This window comes from Eumetopias jubatus, unplaced genomic scaffold (genome assembly GCF_037043125.1).
Source record: "Eumetopias jubatus isolate StellerSeaLion01/CBP00866 unplaced genomic scaffold, mEumJub1_p1.0 scaffold_1, whole genome shotgun sequence".
In the NCBI taxonomy this organism is placed as follows: Eukaryota; Metazoa; Chordata; class Mammalia; order Carnivora; family Otariidae; genus Eumetopias; species Eumetopias jubatus.
In genome coordinates, this window is record NW_028274807.1 from 142,627,790 (window position 1) to 142,651,145 (window position 23,356).

A 23,356-nucleotide genomic window follows, 5' to 3' on the forward strand; every position below is an offset into this window, starting at 1 on the left:
CATTTCTACCTCAAACCTACATGGAACTAGGAAATCAAATGTGAACAAAGAAAATCTCCAAGTGTAAATTTAGTGATTAGTCATCTCCAGATTGCAGCTATGTTTGCACAGAGACAGGTTACAGTTTTTTGCTGAGACTGAAGAGAATAAAAGCTGTTACTCTGTTTGGTAATCTTAATTCCTCAGCCAATTGCCAGCAGATGTGATCTACTGGAGAGTAAACTCCTGGTCCATCCTTCAGCTTCCGGATCTTTGTTCTTGTTTTATGTGTTTCTTCATTTATCTTGATCTGTTTCTGCGCAGCGTTCTTTTCTTCCACCATCAGTAAGTCATGATCATGACTAGAGATATGGCAGAACATTCTACTTTCTTTTCCATATATTTGGAGCCCAGGGTTTTGAGACCCACACCAACCAACCAAGCAAAGAACCAACCAGTCAACCAATCAAACAAATGGATTAAATTGCATCAAAGAATCTATAATTTTGAAATGTCCTGGACTCAATTCTTGCTCTATACATGGCTTTTTAAAAACTTAGAGAAGGAGGGAAACATATAACTTATTGTTTTTATCATTATAACATTGAAATGACTGGATCCCAAGGATCATCCTCTGTAGGATGAGAGGAGAGTTCTGAATATTTACTCATGAAAAACTGAAATTGGAGAACTTTGTTACCTCAAGGTTGGAAACGGTAACCGTTAAGTGGGCTCAGGGCCTATAAGATGTCTTTGCCCTGTACTGGCTGTAAGCACAAACCGTGATGGGGACTCTTGGACCATCTGAAGGTTGTGAGGATGTTAGGTAGGTTGTCTGCTTCCCACCAATAAAGAAGAAATACTGGGAAATGTCATCTGGATTCAGAAGTGTGAGTCTTTTTATCTTTGTCCAGAAAGTCTGGTATCTTTCCTATATTCTCAACTTTCTGTGAGTTGGATCATCCCATCCACTCACTCTGTGTGGTTATGAACAATGGCTTTCTGGGTCAGAAATAACATAGCTTGCATCTTAACTTCTGCACCTCTTATCTGTGTTCTTGGACAGGTACATAAACTCTCTGAGCCTCGTTTTCTGATATGTATAATGTATTTATTCATTCATTCATTTCATCCAATAAATATGTCTTGGGCACTATAATATGCCAGTAATTGTTCTAGATATTAATTCAGAGGGGTATGCAGGAGAAAAATATCTGACATTCTACTAGACTGGGGAGACAAAAAAATGTAACCAAACAAGTAAGAAGATAGCAAATAATATCAGATAATCCATATAAAATAATTAAAGGGCTATAAAGGCAAAATAAAACAGGAGTACAATAGAGAGTATGGCAGAATGAGAGGCTAGAAGTCAGGGACAGGAAAGTTCTCGGAAGAGAGAGCATTTAGTCTGAGACACAGATGTTAAGAAGGAACAAGAGAGTCTCTTGGTGGGGTTGGGTAGGGAATCCTGGCAAAGGGGAAAATGCAATCAGAGATCTAAGATGGGGCCAAGTTTGGCATGTTTGGGAACCAGAAAAAGGCAAAGTTTCTATTTTATAGAGGAAAGAAAAGAGATGTAACAGATAATAATATCTAGGAATCAAATGTGCCTGTAGCTCAAAGAGATTGATTAAAAGTGATAATGAATTCCAGTGGCATTTAATGGTAGGATTTTTCTAGATCTGAACATACTATACTTATCTATTCCTCCTTTATCTCAATTTTAATGTTTTTAATTTAATTTTCTTCCATTTCTTCACCGAAACTCCTTTTGAAAACGTTAATCTATGGTTAAAGGACAGATTTAGGTTATGATGTCAACTGGTGGTAGGCAGATAATCTAAGAGACAAGTAGTTCCCAGACTGGTGTAAAAGAAACCTTTTTTTTTTTTTCCTTGCCTTTTTCTTCAAACACACAGCCTCCAGGATAATTTTGTTCCTTCAGCGTTGATAGTTTTATGGCAGAGCCATCAGCATTCTGGCTGCAAACAGAATTTCACCCCACACGATTTAACTGAAGAGACTAGAGTAAAGCAGGATTTACAAAAAGTGTGGGTAGAGTGAAGGGAACTGACCAAGGATGTTGAGATACCCAGAGATGACCAGCAGAAGGAAGCTTTTGCTGCCCTGAGACAGCTGAAGGCAGGTGGAAGAGTGCTCCCAGAACTAGTGAGACCCAGAGCCACGGAAGGGGGCAGCTGCCTGGAACAGCTGGAGACAGGGAGGGATGGAATCCCAGCCAGAGAGGGGGTGCCAAAGCCAAGAGAGAAGAAGGAGGAACTGGTCAGACTTCTCTTTACTCCTACCAGGCCCCCAGTGGCTGAACCCAATGAAAAGCCATCAGATAAAAGAGCTAGGAGGACATAGTTCATAGATGGATCACTTCTTTGAAGCATATAGAGGGGTAAACAGAAAACACATGGGTAAATTGACTTATTTTCCCTTCCCCTTGACTTTACTGATAAAAAAAAAAAAGGAAAGAAAAAATAGTGCAAGGTTAATGATAACTAAGTATCTGCAACTTTACCTTAGCATTGGCAATTGATAAAGGATGGTAGGGATGATGACAAACTGGTTCTGTTTAAAGAAAGCAACTGTTCAACTTCAGGTCATGGTTGCTATGATGACATCACTTCTAAAACCAAATGTGTGAGGTTTTCTAACAATAAATACATGTTGTTTTTCTACATCAGTTCTCCAATTATGACACCAACTGAGTGTCCAACTATTCAATTCAATTCTAACACTAACTATGTAGGATTATTGTCAGACCTCACAGGTTTAAGGGCTCAGTCCCCCCACAAGACTGTTCCCACCATTCCTGGACCCCGTCTGATTTGCTGATTCACTAGAACAATCCACAGAACTCATGAAAACAATTTACTTTTGTTTACTAGTATATTATGAAGGATACAACTCAGGAATGGCCAAAAGAGATGTAAAGGGCAAGATATAGGGTAAAAGGAGTGGCTCAGAGCTTCTCTGTCTTCCCTGGGCATGCCACCCTCCTGGCAAATCTGCAAATCAGTGTGTTCACCAACCTGGAAGCTCTCTGAACTCTTTTGTTTAGTGGTTGTTATGGAGGTTTTATTGCATAGGCATAGTTGATTTATTTACTGGCCATTGGTGATTGAGCTCTATCTTCAGCCCCTTTCCCATCCCCAGAGGTGGTGGGTGGAGCTGAAGCCTCCAACCTTCCAATCATTTGGTCTTTGTGGTGATCAGCCCCATTCTGAATCTCTCTAGGGGTCCCTTTGAGCCACCTCATTAACATAAACTCAGGTGTGGCCCAAAAGACCTTATTATAAGTAACGAAGGACATTCCTTTCACTCAGGAAATACCATGGGTTTTAGGAGTTCTGTGTCAGAAACCAGGGACAAAGACTAAATTTATTTTTATTGTACCATAGTTGCCATGCAGAAAACATGGATCAGACCACATCATCAGGAATCCAAATTTTCATGTGAAGTCTCCCAGTCTTTAAATGCTGACAGCCATTTCAGATTCTCTAAAACTTCTTTATAGTCCAAACAAAACTTTCTACCTGAAGGCTGGATTCAGCCCATGATTTCTAGTTTGGGACATGTGACAAATAGCTCCAAAACAGTGATTTTCAATCCTGGCTGCACACTGAAATCACCTGGGTAGCTTTGAAAAATATGTGCCTGGACTTCATGCCAAAGCAGTTAAATTAGAATCTCATGCGCTGGGGCCCAGACATTGGTATTTTTAAAAATAGTTTCCTGATCATTTTAATGTACAGTCATTTTTAAATAAACATTTTATTTTGGAGTAAGTTTAATTTAGCGGAAACGTTACAAAGGTAATAAAGAGTTCCCATACACACCACGTCATTTGTTAATATTTTACATCACGATGGTGTATATGTCAAAATTAAGAAACTGATATTGATACATTACTATTAACTAAACTCCAGACTTTATTTGGATTTCACCAGTTTTTTCCGCTGATATGCTTTTTCTGCTCTGGAATCCAAACCAGGGTGCCATTTGTATATTTAGTTGTCGTGTCTCATCAGTCTGTTATAGTTTGTGACAATTTCTCAGACTTTCCTTGTTTTTCCTGAGTAGCACTAGCCAGGTATCCTGGGGAATGTCTCCAGAGTTAGGTTTGTCTGATGTTTTTCTCATGATAGGATTCATATGATGTAAAAGTTTTTGGAAAGAATACCATAGAGGTGAAGTACCCTTCTAATCACATCAGATGAATGTGTTTGGATGGAACTAGAGGGTATTATGCTATGTGAAATAAGTGCTATGGTGTATCTCCATTTTTTAGAATAGCTGCTCCAGTTAACAGAGATTGAACTAGAATGGAGGGTGCATGATCCATCCAGCATCAGAACACATTAAAGTAGACAGAGTACAGGAAATTAGGAAGTATGATGGGAGGCCAGCAATGGAACTCCATCTCTTATAGGTAAGCCATCTGAACTGAGAGTCAAGAGACAAAGGTTCTATTCCAGGTTCATCCACTAACTAGTCTCTAGGGAAGGCAACTAGTGTTAGTTTCTTCTGTACAATTTAGAAGTTGATATCTGGGGCTATTTCTAGTCCTGAAATTATGTGATTCTAAAACTCTGGAGTGGGTTTTAATTGGTTAAATATTGTCCACAGTTTCGTTTCCTAAAGAGGAATGTGTTGTAATGCCGAGTAAGACACCACCCAAATGTCTGGGTTTTGGCAAAGGAGGGTGGCAGAGAGGCAGCTCTGCTTCATTATTTGGCCTTTATGATACTTGTTATATCCTAAGAATGTCAAGCACCTGGCAGATAGAAAACAAATGTTAAAAACTCAGAAGAAAATTCAACTCATTTACTCATCTTTGTTCCTGGGACTTGACCGCTGTGCTTTCCATTACAATAGAGTAAGAAGTGAATGATGGAATTTATTTTTGAAATCTCAGAAGGAGTGCACATTTTAGTACTTTTAAAAATCTATTAATGTTGTCCCTTTGCGTAACTCTAACTGGATTTAGGTGGAAGACTGGCTTGCAATGTTGGATATTCTAAGTTGCCAATAATTTGTACAGAGCCTGTGATTGCAAAACCACAAAAATTTCACAATAGCGGAAACCTCTAATTAATCAAAATAAGTGGCAGGGTGGATTTGTTTTAAATATATGGTTAATAATGCTTATTCCTTTAAGATCATAAACTGAGAGATTCTTTATTGAGCTGAGATGGGGGCTGCAGATAGTTTTGCAAAATCCTTTTCCACATCTGTGTGTCAAGTCTGACCCAGAACATTCTACTAATATTGGATCAAACTCTCCTCTGATGTAACTTGCCTGTGGGAATTGTATTGGCTGTGAAACTGGCTCCCCTTAGTAACTGGTGTAAAAAAAAAAAAAAAAAAAAAAATTTTTAAATCACAATTCTGTGGTTTGTTTTGAATGACTGAAGCCAGGTTCCTAGGCCCTAAGACAAGAAAGAATGTCAAATGGGACCTTTAATGTGTATTTATATTTAAACATCAGACCTAACAGAAAACCCTGAAGCTTTATACAATGATTGGAGCCTTGTAAGAACCTAATTAATGTATCTTCGGGTGAATGGTTGGCCTGGCACGCGAGCTGTCCCGAGGTACTCAAGGGGGTTCAGGTACCGCCTGGAAGAATAGATGTGGTTGTAGTGATTCAGTGGCCCCTCTGAAAGGGACATGTAAAGGCAGCTTTGTCTGGCATGCCGCCTTTTCATACTCATTTGATAATGCTAGTATCAGTTTCAACTGAAGCGTGGGCCAGATTGCAGATAGCTTGAGCTGGCATTTCAAAGCAGTTAATTGTGAAACTTGAGAAGAGAATGTGCACATTCTTCCTAAGGTGGCTATTCACATGCAGTCTCCCCCCCCACCCCGCCCCACCAGAGCTCCAGTCTCACTTTTGTTCAGTTTCCACATAAAATAAATGAGGAACCCTGAGCCTTTCCCTTGGTGGCTCCTATATCACTGTCTTTGCTGGGACTGCTTTGCCTTGTTAAAATGTGCCCCGTGTATTAAAATGAAATTGTCACTGCTGGGTGGTGCAGCATAACATGGTTTGACGCTAAGCACCGGCAGCTACAGAAAACAGACTTTTATTGCACTTATTCTTTCAGAAAGGAGAGTCTCTAAAGGCTCAATGCAGACATTCACTTAGTTAAATCTGAATGAAGCCAAAGTGAACAATCTATGCCGCTGTCTTTGTGTTCCTAGAAACAGCCCCCATCCAGCTTGATATGGATGTAAAATAGTCTTAAGAAAAGATGATCATACTTAGAATCCAAGAGGGAAGATTTGAGGCTTTCAATCCAGAGCAAAAATAGTTTAGGTGGGTAGAGTTGGTGAGCCACTTGATTTTCTACTTTAGCTTCTTCTGTATTTCCTAAAACACATATAGAATCAACAAACACGTGCACGCGCACACACACACACCCCAGTCTAGTTTTAGTCTTCATTTAAAATTCCATGTCATTTTAAGACAAAGAGAAAGGATTTGATTTGTAGGACTCTTGCAAGCAAGCTTTAGATTCTTAGCTGCCTTTTATCTAGATGAGTATCCAGAGAGAGATTGAACAAGGAGGGGGGCTCTGGGGCATAAGCTTTTCATTCTGTAGCTCTCCTGGAATAAAAATTCCAGAAAGTGACATCTGTAGTAATTAAGGGCTTACATTTCCTCTCCCATTCATGTCTCTGATAGGAGGGAAGGTTATTGTCCCTAAGAGACAATAGATAGTAGATCCTGTGGGAAGACAGAGAACAGAATTAGAATTCTTTTGTTCCTAGAAATGCAAGTTTCCTACTTCAAAATAATAATAATAATAATAATAATAACAGGTTGGAAGGTTTACTGTAAAGGATTCCATGGAAAGAAAAACTTGAAGGAGTTAGGAAAATTGTACTTAGCTATTCCTAAATATTTGGAATGGAGAAAGATTCATCTTGCCTTTCTAGCCCAAATATCTTCTGAGTTGGAGGGACTTGTGATTAAGCAGTGAACAAAATGCTCTCTTTGTTTTTATTTTTATTTATTAAAATTGTATGTTATTAAGCTTAAAGAGGTTTAGTTGTTTTTTCCCCCCACATTTGGATATAAAATTGATTCATTCTTTACATGTTTTTCAAAATAACACCTATGTGGATCCACTGGGCCATTTGATAAATGAATAATAACCTATTGGTTTCCTGCACTTTCTTGCCATAGCAGGACCAGTGACATAATTTGTGGGACCCAGTGAAAGATAAAAATGCAGGACCCTTATTAGAAAATCATTAAGAATTTCAAGATGGTGCCAGCAGAGTTTTGAACCAAGTACAGACTTATTCTGTCTGTGGCTCTGTCCTTCTGCACTGGTCTCATGCCAGGGAAGTCAATTTTGCTTGGTAGGTAGAGATTTGCCATTTATATGTGTCTTTATACAGAAAGATGTGCCTCCATCCCATGCCTCATAGGAATATACATCAGAAAAGACCCTTTTTAAAAAAATATTGACTCAGAAAATAATGACAGCTCCCCCATTGGAACATGCTCCTGATACCATCTAGAATTTCTTAACCTGATAATTCAGGTGCCCTTGTCTGCATCTCTCAGCTTATCTTCAAGAGTACCCCAAACCCCCTTGAATCTCCCACACAGGCACAGTGTTCTGCTCACCTCAGCCCCTCTAAAAGGACACAGGGCCTGGTCAGCTCCCTGCCCTAATGACTTCTCTAAGGGCCCTTATGGCCTCCTGTGCCCACTTCTCAGTGATTCCCTGGTTCCTGGAATTCCTCTCACATTTGAATTCCTGTAGCTGTAATAAATGTGTAACTTATTTGGTGTTTGTTTACATATTTTCCCTTATCTTACTTCCTGTGCATGTAATAGGCTCCTGAAAACACACTTAAGATTTAGGTGTAGGGAAGTTTTATAATTTGAGTTAAAAGGCTCCATTCCAAGAAAGCTCATATTAATAACACAGCAGAAAATCCAAAATTATACTTTGCCTTTTAGACAAACTTCACACATTTCATCCACATTCTTTAATATGTGTGTGAGCTGTTTTTTAAATTTGTATTTGCCTCTAGTGTACTGTTTGGGGGACTTAATTTCCTTTAATCAGAATCAGCCCTTTAATTTTTATCTTCCCCATCCAATGTTATAAAATAAAGCCCTGGTATAGTTAATTATTTAGAAAATGTTGCCAATACTAGTCTACTTAGGATAGGGCAACACTACCAATGTTGACATTATGATGGTATAGTTCAAAATGTTCATTCATTAGCTTGCAAGTAAGTTGCCAAAATTTGACCCAAGAAACCTAGTTTAGGAATATGGATATCTAGTATGAAAAAAGAGAGGATTTCCAAAATTCAAAGTGAAGAAAGTTCAGGAGTTGAGGTTTATGTTTATGTTCTCTGCTCACATTTGGGACCCCAAATAATTCTCTTTTGTACCTTCACCCAGTGGGTTTTCAATAAAAATGTCAAGGTGTTTGTGACAACACTACTATATTAATCATCACATTAGACTGCACAAAGTGGAAATAACAGCACATCTCCTCAGCTTGTTTTGTGGAGTCCCTCAGCACAATAGCTTAGTAGTTATAGTTCGGCTTTGGTGTTAGACAAGCCTTAGTTAAAATCTCAACTCTGCCACTCATTGCCAAGGTCGTTCGTCTGTGTAAGCCTCAGAGCCTTCGATGTAAAGGGCAACAAGACCTATCTTTCAGGTTTGCTAATTCAGACATGCAACAGATATTTATGGAGCACTTTCAAATGCTAGACAGTGTTTTGTGGATTAAGTAAGACAATGTCTCAGTATGACTTCTAGGAGAGGAATCAGCATAGAGCCGTCCACACAGGCAACTTTCAATGCAGTAAATAAATACCTGCTCTAAGCAATGGTGAGTTTGTGATATTTTGATCATGGTGGTCATGGCAACAGTTGACAAGTCTTGTAGAATTCTCAAATCAAGCTTTTCCATGGCTTTCCTATTTTCGTTTTCATTTTTATTTACTTTTCCTGAATATACACAACCTTAGGAAAGTATATGATCCCCTGTTTACCTCTTTTTCCAGAATGGAGTCTACTGAAAAATGTGAAGTGGTAATTCAACATTTTAATGGAAAATATCTGAAAACACCACCAGGCATCCCAGGTAAGAAATACCATTAAATAATCATTCATTTGTGTCTAAGCTGATTGCTATTATTAAAATGAGTACACGGTAAAGCCCTTGGTTGGTCACTGGGAATGAAAAAGTTACTTTTGTAATTGTGTGTTTTTAAATAATAAGTAGCAACTTATCTTTCTCAAAACTACCAAAAGCTTCTTGGTGATTCTTCTTTGGCCTTTCTTTTGACTCTCTGCTGCTGATTGTCTGAAGTGAATTGGAAGAGAAACAACAAAGAATACTTTAAAATGCACTTCAAGTGAAGGAAGTTCATGACTCCTGTTTCTATTTTATAATGTATCTATCTAAACAGTGATAGTCACAGTGAAGTACACTGATTGATGCCAGTTTCCAACCATGTCTTATCAGTCCATCACAAGAAGGGGACAGAGCATGAGAAGAAGCATTTAGAAATGTTTTTTGGGTTGTTTTTTTTTGTTTGTTTGTTTTTGCATTTAGAAATTTCATAGCAATTTGACATTGCCATGAAATCTGAATGCATAATTTCGTATTTTTAAAAAAATATGTCACTGACATATTGATTTTTTTTTTGTAAACTGTCCACTCATCAGAGATAGTTTGAGAAGCACCAATCTTGACTGTCCCATTTCACATTTCCCAAGGCAAAGTCCTTAAACTTTTATACACATCATAAGATGATATAACTTTCTGCTATTAAAAACTACATTCAACATAAAGAATTGAATATATCACATGTGTCTGGACTTAAGCTGCAATGCCTCAACTTGCTATTAATCTGGTAGCAGTATATATGGCAAGTGTTTAATATTAAGTGAGTAGATTTAAAAATATATCTTACTCATGCATAAAAATACTCGAGATTGAACGAAGTGCTAAAAAGGAAGAATTATAATGAGTGGATAAAGAAATGTCTGACTAATCCATATTTGTTTATTGATTGCTCTTTCATTTTTGGAGTTTCTCAGGGGACAAATATGACTTCTTCAGTCTTACATTTTCCTTTTAATTTTTTTAAGCTGGACTTCTATAGTGTTTGCTATGTAATGTGTCTGCTATTTAAAACACGTGGTTAGAGAGTTCAGGGGTTAAATATTTCAGTTCCTTAAAATGTATTGAGGCTACATAGAAGAGGAAATCTGAACAAAAAGAGAAATATTGTAGAAGGGTCAGGGTCCTTTTAGGACTCGGTTCATTTGGGGAGGTGTTGGGAAAGGAGAAAGGCCCTTCAGACACTCATTTAGATGATCTGGAAAATCCAAAGTAGCATCTCCTGGTTAATCAGAGAGTGCACACACATTGACGCCTGTGTCTCGATTTGGTTAGCTTCCATGCATAACGTTCCCTTGAGAACCGACTGCATTATGATCCAATTGGAGACATATGGTGTTGTTAAGAAAAGAGTTAGCAGTTTTCATCTCAGCATGTAAGCTGCCCTTGAATTTTAGGAGAAATACTTATTTTTTTTTCTTTTAGCATAAAAGACGCTTTAAGACACTCTGCTCAGACCTATCATTGAATAAAGGGGTAGCATTATTAGAGGATTCTCCCCTTATTTGTCCCATTTGATCCAACGGATGCCTGTCTATCTAGAAGGCATTCAACCTAGGTGTGAATTAGATGGTTACATAAAAAAAAATTAAGAATGAGCAAATTATGTAGAAATTATTGTTGATTAAAGTTATAATACATCTCAGGTTTTTTTTTTAGGTTTCTTCATTTTCAGAATAAGACATTGAAATCCTTCTTGACTTGATTGATTTGAAGCTGTACTATTTGGTTTTCGCCATAGAACATAGCTGACTAATACAATTTAATGCTAAAGACAAAGAAAGTCACTATAAATCCCCAAATGTCTGGGCATTCTTCCTGAATACACAGACTGTGATATCAACCTGTCTAATATCATAGCTACACCCAATGGAAACATTGTGAATAGCAAGAACCTGGTTATGAGTTTCTCACTTTTATCTCATGGGAACCCAAGAAGCAAAATAATTATGCTCAGTTATAAACTCTTAAGAGATATAAGTTTATGCTTCTGAGATTTGTACTCAATGTAATAGAACTAAATACATGATATTGATCATCATTATTACTTGAATTTGCTTATTTATGCAATGCAAATCAAACAGAGTCAAATGTTAACAGAAGATATTTCATCTTTAAGTTTTATATGGAATAAAATAGGATGTAATGCAAAATGTGGGTATTTTGGTAAGTCCAGCAGTAAAATGCCCTCATTGAGTTGATTAACAAAGTCAGAATGGGTATGATCAAATATGAGTGTATGCTGTTTGCCCTTATTGGTCCTCACTGCTTCTTTATTGTAGATGATTGAAATGTTATTTTCAAAAACTCGTATCTTAATCCAATTCTCTATTCCAACTTGAAGACTGCAGGTGGGATGTCACTATAGGCCCTGATATCAAATTGAAAATGATTCCTCTGATATTTTCAAAAAAAATCACCAATTTTCTAACTTTTTCAATCCTAATGTAGCTTTAGAGAGACTGTCCTTGCTTGTGGGTATACTAATTAAAAGCAACTATAATTGATCTGACCCCCCTACAACTAAAATAGGATTCAAAAAAATTATAAAAATCTCAGTGTTCTACATTATCAAGATTCGGCATCTTTGAATTCAGTTTGCAGTTTTCTGGAACTCACATTGATGGTTTCAATATAATGCTTTAAGGTCGTGTGATTGATGGCCCCACAATGATCCAATAATGACCTGAGATTCTAAGGCCCTAAGAAAGCTGTAGAAAAGATTGCATGTTAAGTCAATCATCTTCTTATAGTAGACCCCGGCTTTTATCTTACGCTAAGCAAGTAGAGAACAATTAGTACCCAATTTGCATTCTTTACTTCTCCATTTAGGGATGACTTGGGGGAAATGTGCACGTGTCACTGGGCAAATATAGTGCCATTTTGGTTTCTGTCACTTTTGACAAATGATTTCTCTTAAAGGAGTTGCAAAGTTAATTATTTCCCTGAGATGATCATCTAGTTTCCAAATCCCATACTGTGTCATTTCTATATAAGAATAAGAAAAAACATCTAAATCAACCCAAAGCTTTGACATTGATCTGAATTTCAAATTAAAAAAAAAACATTATAGTTAAGGATATTTGCAAGGACATGTAACATTGACATTTATGTTGCTGCTTCCATTTTGATTTGTTAGTCTAGCAACAATTTTTTCACTAAATATAATTCATGATAGTATTTAATCTTGATTCCTGCTGACAGATTATGTGAGTTGGAAGGAAACTTTGTAGATTTCTTCTTTTGGTTCATGCTTTCTCTGGACTCCTCCTTTTTGTTCGTGAAAGATCTAATTTTAATGAATACATAATGGATCGTTAATGTGTATTAGAGCCTCCAGAACTAGTTCTGTTCACTTTGGATTATAACGTTGTCCCCAGATTTTGGTTACCTGGATCAATGAGGCTAAATATACATGCCAAAAAAATAAAATTATTTGAATTCTGGTATATATGGTATGGGATCAGGCAGCTATGTTACTACTAGCAGGTGGGAAGGAGAGGCCAGCGTCAATCATGTAGCCATCTACAGGAAGCAATCATCTAGTATTTTCTCCCTCCCCTAGAGGGAAAAGAAAACACAGTGTTCCATAAATGTTGCATGTCCTACATATCGATCTTGATGTTTTCTGGACAAAATGAAGGATCATTAGTTGCTTGCCTGCCTAACCCCAGACATTTCTTTGTCCCATAATGAATTGCACAGCAATGTTGTGCAGCCCCAAAGCATTTCATTTTCAAACCTCTGGCAAAAGCAAAGGGTAAGTTCCCAGACACTTCAGGGATCTGTAGGGCATGAACTTGAAAGGTTCACTTCCAAAGAGCCCCTGGAGCAGAGTGATGCACCACGTAGAAAAGGCTTCCACATGTAAGGACATTTATTGATGAACGGATCACGCAGGCTAGTTTGTAGAAAAATAAATCACGTTTTGCTCTCAAACTAGACATGTGCCTGTATACACATTTTCCTATCAATGGAGCAGTCTTTCCAGAAGAAAATGGAATAACCCACTTTTAGTATGATTTTCTTACTCTTGAGGTAATTATATCTAATCCCAGTTGAACTTCAAAAAAAGTAGGGAAGGGTAGGGAGAGACCTCACCATATTTTGAGATGTTTTTAATTTTAACAAATCTGTGATCAACAGAAATGTAGACAACTAAGTGAGTGATAGAGGAATCATACTTTTCTAATAAATAAAATAAAACTGTGTGCCTTATTGATGCTTTGACACACAATCTTTCTATTGTGTGTTTATGAAAATAAAAATGTGTATGATTATGGGTATATACATATATATTTCTTGTGAGTATGTGAGGAAAAATATTTAAGTCTGGTACTTCTTTAGAGAACATGAAAAGAAATGTTGTTTGTTTACCTTTAAACTTACCAGAGTAAAATATCAACAATGTACTTAAATGACATTTACATTTAATTAAAGACATGGTACAAAATTCTGAATGTTTGGCAATAGTATACAAATTTGTATCAGTGGACACTGTTGCAGTCCCTCACAATCAGTGTTTCCTCAGCGATAGCTGTCTATTAAGTCCACAAATGTAACAAATGTAGTAGTTGAGTATAAGGCGACAAATACAAAAGTGTTATGGTATACAGCTTAGCAAAAATATATTTTTTTATGGTTTTACTTGATTGAAGCATTGCCTAACTCTGAGTTTTTCATCTTTGGGAAACTAGAACATCGTTTGCATAAGAAACTTTGTAAATACTACAATCCCCAACTGAGCATCAGTTTAGATTTCTCATTAATAAGAGGGTTTTTGCAATATTTAGGAGCTACTTTCTGTGAAGCCTCTCATTTTTAATGTTAGTGATGCCTTCTTAATTATTTCAAGGTACCAAATACATAGTTTCTTCATAATGAAACACTGTTGGGATATTATTAGTGAACTTCACAGAGTAGCCTGGCAATTTCATAGTCAATAGAGTCTTAGAATCTGTATGAATCCTATGGACATGAACTAGGTCAATCATTTCTCAACCTTCCTATGGAGCCACAGTTGATACTGTGAAAGTATGAGTTGGTTACTGATTAGAAAGGGGGAGAAAGGAGACAAAGATGATTAAATTTCTAAATCTGGAAAATGAGAAGCCTGACAGGGAGGGTACAGGGGATCATCTTCAGGAGGTTAGAAATGATTGGAACGGGTTGTGTGCCTTATGCTACATCCCCGCCTCCTACCTGATTACAGCTGCAGATGAAGTGGGCAATCTCTGTTCATCCTGGAAGCATCCATCTGGAGCATCTACTGAATTGCTCCACTTTCCTACCTCGGGGCAAAATATATAAAAGCTCACCCAACACAGCAAAGGTTTTCTGCAAACTTTGGGAGAGTTATCACTTCTTGGAACAACCCTCAACTAACGGGTTATTGAATTCAGTGGATAAAATTGAGCCTCTCATTCTTTGGAGAGACAATTCTGAGTCACAGTCTACAAGATTCCTTAGGGGATTGTCCAGTGGTAAAACAAGCTCAGTGAGGCACTTTTTATTGGCTTTTCCTTCTCCCCTGCCTTTCTTTTCCCTTTCTATAATATCGGCTTCCTGGCATCAGCTCCCAATTAAATTACCTTGTCCCAAGCTCTGATTTGGGGAAACTCAAATTAAGATGGGTGTTCCCAGAATTATGATGGGGAACTATGTTTTGATTTAAGACTTCTGACCATAGAGGAAAACAGACCCAGCTAAAATGGTGAAGTGAATTGCATAGACCAAATATATTGTTTTTGTGACTTTTTTTTTGACAGCCGCACTTATGAACCACATATTTGGGAGGATGAAGATGAATATTAGTGATAGTAGACACATGGTAGCCAGGGTTTAAATTTAGCAAGAGAAGTATGGAAGAAGATAAGGACAAACATGCCACCAGTGACATGGCTGACCTTGGAACAACTGAGGACATAAAGAGGTAGATGGTCGTTGAAATTGGGGAGGGAGGGGAAAACTAGGGAATAGTCATAATGCCAGCAGCAAAGTGAAGGTGGGATGCAAGCATAGAAAATTAGGGCCACAGAGAAAGGGACTTATGAGATGTTGGTCCTGGATGAATGTGGAGTGGTGGATGTTGATAATGAGGTCCTAAGTGGGAATGGCTGCATTTGGCTTAAGAGAAATGGAGATGATCTTTAGCTGGACAATTGGAGACTTTGGATTAGAATGTTGGACATTTTCAGCAACACTGGAGATTTCCTTACTCTATCTTATACTTCACTTGATTTTCTCTGAAGTTCTAATCTTTGCAGGAGCAGGTGGGAAAGTGTAAGCAGTGCTGAGGTAATTTTTTGTTTACTTATTTGGTTCGATTCTGAGTTTTCTAAACCAGGCTTTGTTTTTGGGTTTGTTTTTGTTTTTCCATTTTTCCTGCTTCAAGAGCTATTGCTCAACTCAGTGCAGATTCTTAGCAAATGTTCTTTGGAGTTGATGTGCCCTCCCTTGACTTGAATAACCCTTCTACTTGTATTTGTTCAGTGAACTTCCTGAGGGTATATGGTTGATACCCAACTCCTGTGCATCAACAAACTTGGAGGAAAACATTGAGATAAATCTTCAGATCTTTTCTTAATAGTTAGCAAAGATTCTGCAACACATGTGTATAGCTACATATGCAGGGAGAACACTAAATATTCACAAGAAAAGGAAACTTACTTTGAGAAAGAGTCTAGTTATTTCTTGAAAAGCCTTTTTTTCCCCCCAAGACTGCTTTTCAAGGTGTCATCCTGGCACTCTAAATGTTATTTTTTTAAAGAACTCATTTTTTGGACAGTGCAATGAGGAATTCTGTGTTCTGACATAGCAAATGGTCCTGCCTAACTTATATTGAAGTTAGGTGTTGGTCTGAACTTCCTGCCACTGGATCTAGTTAGGCACTGTTAACCGTGCTGTCCTTTGGCACTCTTTTTCTTTTTGTTCTTCTTCACATTAAAAAAATATATATATCTTGAGAATATACAGAAAAGAAAAAGAGCTCTTATTCTATGCCTTTGTCCCTTTGGCATAATTTTGCTTTCCCCTGCCTAGAGGAAGTACTAGTTCTAAATACTATAATATAGTATTTAGAAAATCTGTGGCATTTAATCAATATGATATGGTCAACATGTTTTACTGGCCACATATTTTCTGTAATTATGTATAAGCACCAATAAGTAGTAGCAGAATTTGTCTGAAGTTGCCACCTGGCTCCAGAATCTGATTTTTTTTTTTTAAAGCAATTGTAATTTCATGGAATAGAGAGGAAGGATAAAGAGGTTTTCTATCATCTATCTCCAAAGTCACAGATCATCTCCATCTATTCTTTCTAAAATAATCCATTCAGGTCTTCAAAACTTTCTGCATTGACGATTTCACAGTAAAAACTTACAAAATAAATTATAAAACCTTAATTTTATTTCTAAGATGATGTTGGGCTTTGCCTTCTGTCAGTACCACTAATGAGTAGTTAAACCATTTAGTGTCTGTTCCAGTGAGTTTTATTAGCAAGCAAAAAGGGTCGAGTGGCCTAAGGCCAATTAAGATGCAAGCCACAGAAACCAAGCTCTGAATAATTAAGTGCATTTCTAAATCTAGAATCTCATTTAATAGGATTTATGGAAAAAACACGTTTTAACCAAATTTTGGATAAATGGACAGTATCTTGAATTAAATACTTGCCACTCTGTTCCAGTAACCATCAAGAAGCCTACCATGCACATAACTCATTATTTATGATCTAATTTTTAGAATGAAATGTCTGCAAAATTTAAGAAAATATTTTAAGAAGAATATAAATGAAAACACTCATTAGGCAAGCTCTAAACAAGCCATCATTTGTTTATCTTAAAACTGTTGCCTCTGATTTCTTACCTTTTTAAGACTTTGAATGATGAATCAATTTGTTTACTATTATTTTAGTTATTTGTCGGTACAGAAAAAATAATCCTTCATGGGAAATTGGTATGCTTATGATCTTCTTTTTAGTCTTTTTAAATTTCAAAGGCACAGTCATCCCATTAGATTATACATTTTTCTAAAAAAGGACTTTGATATTTATCTTTCCCTTTACCCTTAAACCATTAGCCTATAAACTCTCTCAATGCAAGGAGTGCACCTTGCTGTTTATGTTTCAAGTGTCTAACCAATGCCTCTCACAGATAATTATTTGTTAAATAAGTAAATAACTGCTTGCGGGATATAGAATAATGCTCCCTCTCCCCAAATACCTGTTTACTCCCCAGTACCTGTTAATATGTTAGGTTCTGTGGCAAAGAAGAATTAAGGCTGCATTTGGAATTAAGCTTGCTGGTAAACTGACCTTAAAGTAGGGAAATTATTCTGGATTATCTAGGTGAGCCCCATGTAATTACAAGTGTCCTTAAAAGTGGAAGGGAGCGGGGTGCCTGGGTGGCTCAGGTTGATTAAGCTTCTGCCTTCTGCGGGGGTCCTGGGATCAAGTCCCACATCAGGCTCCCTACTTAGTGGGGAGTCTACTCCCTCTGCCCCTCCCCCTGCTTGTACTCTCTCTGTCTCTCTCTCCCTCTCTCAAATAAGTAAATAAAGTCTTAAAAAAAAAAGTGGAAGGGAGGGGTAGAAGAGTTCAGAGTGATACAATATGAGAAGGACTTGGCCTGGCATTGCTGGCCTTGAAAATGGAGGAATGTGGGCAGCCTCTGGAAGCTGAAAAAGGCAAGGAATTGGATTCTCCCCTAAAGCTTCCATAGAGGAACTCAGCCTTGTTGACATCATGATTTTAGTCCAGTGGGATCTGTGTAGTACTTCTGACCTACAGAACTGTAAAATCATCAATTTGTTTTGTTTTATGCCTCCTAAGATTTTGTTAACTTGTTAGCAACAACAGAAAGCTACCACACACTAATACAGAACTTGTTTAAACTGAGTATCATCCGCACCATTTCTAAATCACATCGCTGAACAGCCTATGGAGGACTTTCTTAGTTTCTCCTATTTTTAATCTTCTTTGTATCATTTGGGCTGCTTTTATGTTAAACAGAAAAAAAAAACATCTTGTTAATTATTTTGACTTTACAGTTTCTTTTTACCTTCTCATAGGATATATTAGAATGAAAGACTGTTGGACATCTTAAAAGAGTTTTTGGGGGTGGGTGCTTAGATCTCAGAGCACATTACTTTTGACCCAAAGAAATCAAATATTAATTCAAACCATCTGGTTCCATAAAATATGCCAGAAAAAAATATATCAGTTGTAAATCTAAATTCATGCAAATGTGTATCTCTTAGGTCTCAGCCTTAATACTTGCTTTCGAAAGTTCCTGTTATTGAAAGATTATTAGGGCTTAGAGGAGATATAGAGGTTATATAGCTGATGTCAGCTGTAAGTTTTAGATGATTATATCTAAAGCATAGATGGTGCTTCTACTCCAACTCATTGTCCCCCAAAATAAAAAGTATCCTGAAGCTGTTAATGGTTGAGTCCCATATGAAAACTTAGTTGTGAGACACAAGTAAAAATCCAGGGAAGTAACGGATTCTTATTATGGGTTAACAAAAATATATAGATAATTCTTATTATTTAAACCATTAAAAAAAAAAAAAACTTTCAGCGAATTAACAAAAATGTATTTCTCCCCAAAGGTGTATTGCAAACTTGCAGCAAGATTAGGAAGCTGTAAATGTGAAAACAGCCTTTTTTTCTTGAACTGAGAGGGGGACTTATTTTGGACCAGAAGTTTTATTAAACAGTTGCACTAATTGAATCACTGAAATGACTTAAAGTAAATAGAGTCAACAATTTAAGTTGATTTCTAGTTGTTTGTTATTAGAGCAGGTGTTAGCACTCCCAGGGTGCTTACTGAATGTCCTTCAGCCAGCACCCCCCTCTCTTTCTAGGTGGACTGCCTTCTGGTTCCAGAAGCCAATTTCCTATGTGCAATGAGAATCAGAAGTGCCTAGGAATTTACAGTCTTCTGGTTAGGCAGTGTTTAAACAATGCTTGACTGGTGTTGGGGTATCTACACCCCAGTTCTTTTGCTCCTGGTAAGAACACCAGAGTGTGACCTACACTATCTCCAAAGCTTCCCAGACTTCCTGGAAGATAGACACACTAGACACACTCTAAGTAAGGTAGAAGTATTGATAAGTAACAGACTTCTCTGGAAAAAGCATAGACAGTTTGCCTACTGATAAGACATTTGCAAGGGTAGACAGAATTGCAATCGTATGTCCTGTGAGTAAGTAGACCACCGGTTGTTAACATGATTTTACTAATCACAATATGTCTTGATAAAGGTCCATTCAAAAGAATCAAAACTGTACCAATATATAAGATAATGGGGTCTTAATACAATAGTTCTTAAAATATAAATACATTAAAGCCAAATACTGAAACTAACCTATTTTATGTGCAGTCACTTTAAGATGGTATGGTTTGTTTGAGCCAAATTGTGGTCCAGAGACCTATGGGCTTCCTGAGATCCTTTCCGGTGGTCTACAAGATCAAAATATTTTCATAATACTGACACATCATTTGCCTTTTTCACTCTGATTCTCTCATGAATGTTGAGTAGAGTTTCCCAGAAGCTACATGATGTGTGATATGGCAGCAGATTGAATGCAGAAGCAGATAATGAGGGTCCAGCTGTCTTATACTAAACCTGAAATTTCAAGGATTTGCAAAACTCTGAAACAAGGCCATTCTTGTCTTTATTTATTTTGTTTTTGAATTTTTTAAATAAAAATATGTCACTTATCATATGATAGGTTTATTATTGCTATTTTAAAATAAATTTTAAAGATGGTAAATATCATTAGCTATAACCTGTGTAAACAGAAGCTCTTTGGGGTCTTCAGTAATTTTAAGTAAAAAGTTTCTGGGACAAAAACAGTCAAACCAACAAACGCAATAACTTCGAATGCCACTGATACAGAGCAGAATTTCAGAATCAAGCCCTTTTATCCTCTCAGAATTAGAAGAATTAAGGAAGATAACCAGGGTAAAGATGAAGTTTAAAATATCCTCTCATCTTTCTGATCTTATTTTGAAAACCTAGATGTGTTCTAGAAAGTTATTTTAAGTGGAGGGATTAAAAAAAGTACTGTCATATGAGTTACGCTACTGTTTTTTGAAAACAAGCATGCAGATACCTTAAACTAGAGTGAATGTTTGTTTTGTTTTTTCAAGTACAGAAACAGTGGTTATTCTTCTGAACATTTACATTATCATTTTATTAGCAAATACTATATAGAATATAGTTTGACAGAACATGTGAATGTTTTATTGCAACCGTATATATATATATATATATATATATATATATATATATATATATATATATATGCAGTATGTGTGTTATGTGAGATTGTGGGAATGGGACTGTAATTTGTGACTGGCATGTGAGCCTGTAGGAAGAGTTAGGAAAACTAGGATCTATGAGCCACAGGGTTAAACGCAGATATGACATGGGAGTTCTTATAAGAGCTATTCTGGGGGCACTGGGTGGCTCAGTCAGTTAAGTGCCTGACTCTTGATTTTGGCTCAGGTCATGATTTCAGGGTCATGAGATGGAGCCTGACATGGGCTCAGCACTGGGCATGGAGCCTGCTTAAGATTTTCTCTCTCCCTCTCCCTTTGCCCCTCCTTATCCTCTGGCACATGTGTGCATGCGCTCTCTAGGAAAAAAATAAAAATAAGAGCAATTCTGTGTCACTTCTTTGGTCACTGCTAATTTCCTACAGTACTCATCTTATAGCTGGACTGCACCATAGAGTTCTAGTCACAGTGTGGGATGCATCTCAAATAAAGGTTTTCAGGTTTGCTAGGTGTAGTAAATAATAACACTAATATAATAACAGTTATTATAATATTGTAAATACTAACATGTAATTAACTGAACACTGTTTATGATTAATGTTTACATAAAATCTTAATTTTATTTAGAAATGGTAATTTCTCTAATTGTGCAGTCCAAAAATCATGATTTCCTTAAGCTTATTGCCTCTCTTAACCTAATATGAAAGATCTTAGAAAAGCATCCTCTGAGGCACCTGGGTAGCTCAGTCAGTGAGGCGTCTGCCTTTGGCTCAGGTCATTATCCGGGGGTCCTGGGATTAAGCCCCACATCAGGCTCCCCGCTCAGTGGGGACTCTGCTGCTCCCGCTCCCTCTCCCCCTACTCATGCTTGCTTGCTCTCGCTTTGTCTCAAATAAATAAATAAATAAATAAATAAATAAAATCTTTAAAAAATAAAATATAATTAAAAAAAAAGGAAAGCATTCTCTAGTCATCCTTCATAACTCATTATTATTTTTAACCCACCAAATCCATGTAGTAGATGAAAAAAATTTAGATAAAATTTATCCTGTAATTTGTTTTGAAAAGACATAATTTAATATTTGTTTGCATCCCTTGACAACCTCTTCATTTCTCTCATCTCAAGGGAAGTGCTTTTCATCTTTGCTGCATTTATATAATGTTAAAGAGCAACATCCACCCAGCTTATGCTGTGCTTTCTATGAGAGCCTCATGGCTGGGACACTCTTCTTGCTTTGCATTGAATATACCATCGAGAATTCCATCTTTTCCTTTGGAGGCAGATAGATCTTGGTTTGAGTTTGAGTTTGGCTCTGTCTCTTTCCCCGTTGAACTTGGGCAAGTTATTTAGGCTCTTGTCAGGTTCCTCATGGAACCCAATGTTTCCATTTGATGTTTATAGTGCCTCCTTTACAAAAGTGTTACCTGAATTAACTTCTGTACAGCTCTACAGAAGTTCTGGCTGGAAGTGGTAGATATCCCCACTATTAGTAGCATCTATTAGCATCCTGAGAATTAATTCATCAACATTTACCCTCTAGGCTGGAAATATAATTTAACTGTAGAAGTCTATGAAATACAATCATCAATGGGCATTATCTGGTACATGGACCAAATAAGGTAAACCTCCATTTTCACTAGGTAAAGACCACCCTCCAATCTCAAACCATTTGCTGACAGCTGCCATATTTTGATCTAGAATGGTGTCCAATTAACTAAAAATATCCAGGTTGGAACTCAACCGTTTTCTGGGATGATTAGAAAGAATATAGTATAGCAACAGATAAATACTTAACCTGAAATTTGTTCTGGTGACTCCCAGATTCATAAATACTTGTCACACTTCTGGTAGGACCAAGATGGCCATGTTGATACAGAGGGTCTTTACTTTAGGTAAAACAACTGTAAAAACATGTATAATCACAGACCTCTTATAATGATTTCTTGGTATATCTTTATACCTCCAGTTCATAGGGCCTAGAATTCCCCTTTTCTACCTTCATTTCCCCAAGAAATCCTGCTCAAAAATAAATACAACATTTTTCATGCAGCTTTTCCTAATTTCTAATCTCCCTACCCACCCTCCCACCCCTGCTCTTAACTCTCAGGGCATCACATTAAATTGTTTTCTCCTACAGTGGGTGTCCATTTGTGATACGTAGTCTCTTATGGCAATTGCTGTATACTTACCTTATCCCACTGGATGGCAGAATTATGCTTTTTTTTTTTTTTTTTTAATCCCTGTGTCTCTTCTAATGCCTGGCATTTGAACATAGGAGATGCTTAATATAGACACGCTGAATTGAATTAAAAAAAAAAAAAGTTGAGCTCATTATTCCAGTGTGATTTCTTAATACTGTCCTAATTCTCTCTTAATAAGGCATTCGATTAGTAAATGCTTGTAAAGTGAATACAGAAACCGTCAACTATGATGATTCATATAGAAATATTTTTTAATAATTTCCTTTCTGTAAATTTTAAAATATTTAAATCTCAAAAGCTTTCTTTGGAATGGAAGACAGTGTTCAAAAGCACAAGAATCCTTTTCTTTCTCATAAGGATTAAATTCTCTTTCCATTCTACCTCCTATCTTCCATTGCTCCTTCTCCAGAATTAAAAACAAACAAACAAAACAAAACAAAAAAAAGTAATGGCCTGTGGAAATTAAAAGAAACAAAAAGAATATAAAATGTGTTGGAACACCAAGCATCTTGTTGGTTGTTACAATTAATTCTACCGCTAGCAATGAGATACTTTTTTCAACTTCAAATCATTTGAGAAAACTGTTCTAGTTTTTTTTAAAAAATTATCTTTTTCTAAAGCTTCCTGCAGGTTGTGTCCTTGTCATGCTTGGGGACTGGGTGCCCGTGCCATCAAAGGAATGGATTCGTTAACCTTTACATTG

The 23,356-nt window shown here is 36.9% G+C and overlaps 1 protein-coding gene across 1 annotated transcript in view; it reads left to right on the forward strand.

Moving 5' to 3' along the window:
* Positions 1-23,356, forward strand: part of RBMS3 (RNA binding motif single stranded interacting protein 3) — a 1,335,892-nt gene that overhangs the window by 1,080,175 nt on the left and 232,361 nt on the right. The window contains exon 9 of the mRNA XM_088026449.1: positions 9,043-9,122. Within this exon, the coding sequence (XP_087882575.1) occupies positions 9,043-9,122 (80 nt within the window). The remainder of the gene's footprint in view (positions 1-9,042; positions 9,123-23,356) is intronic.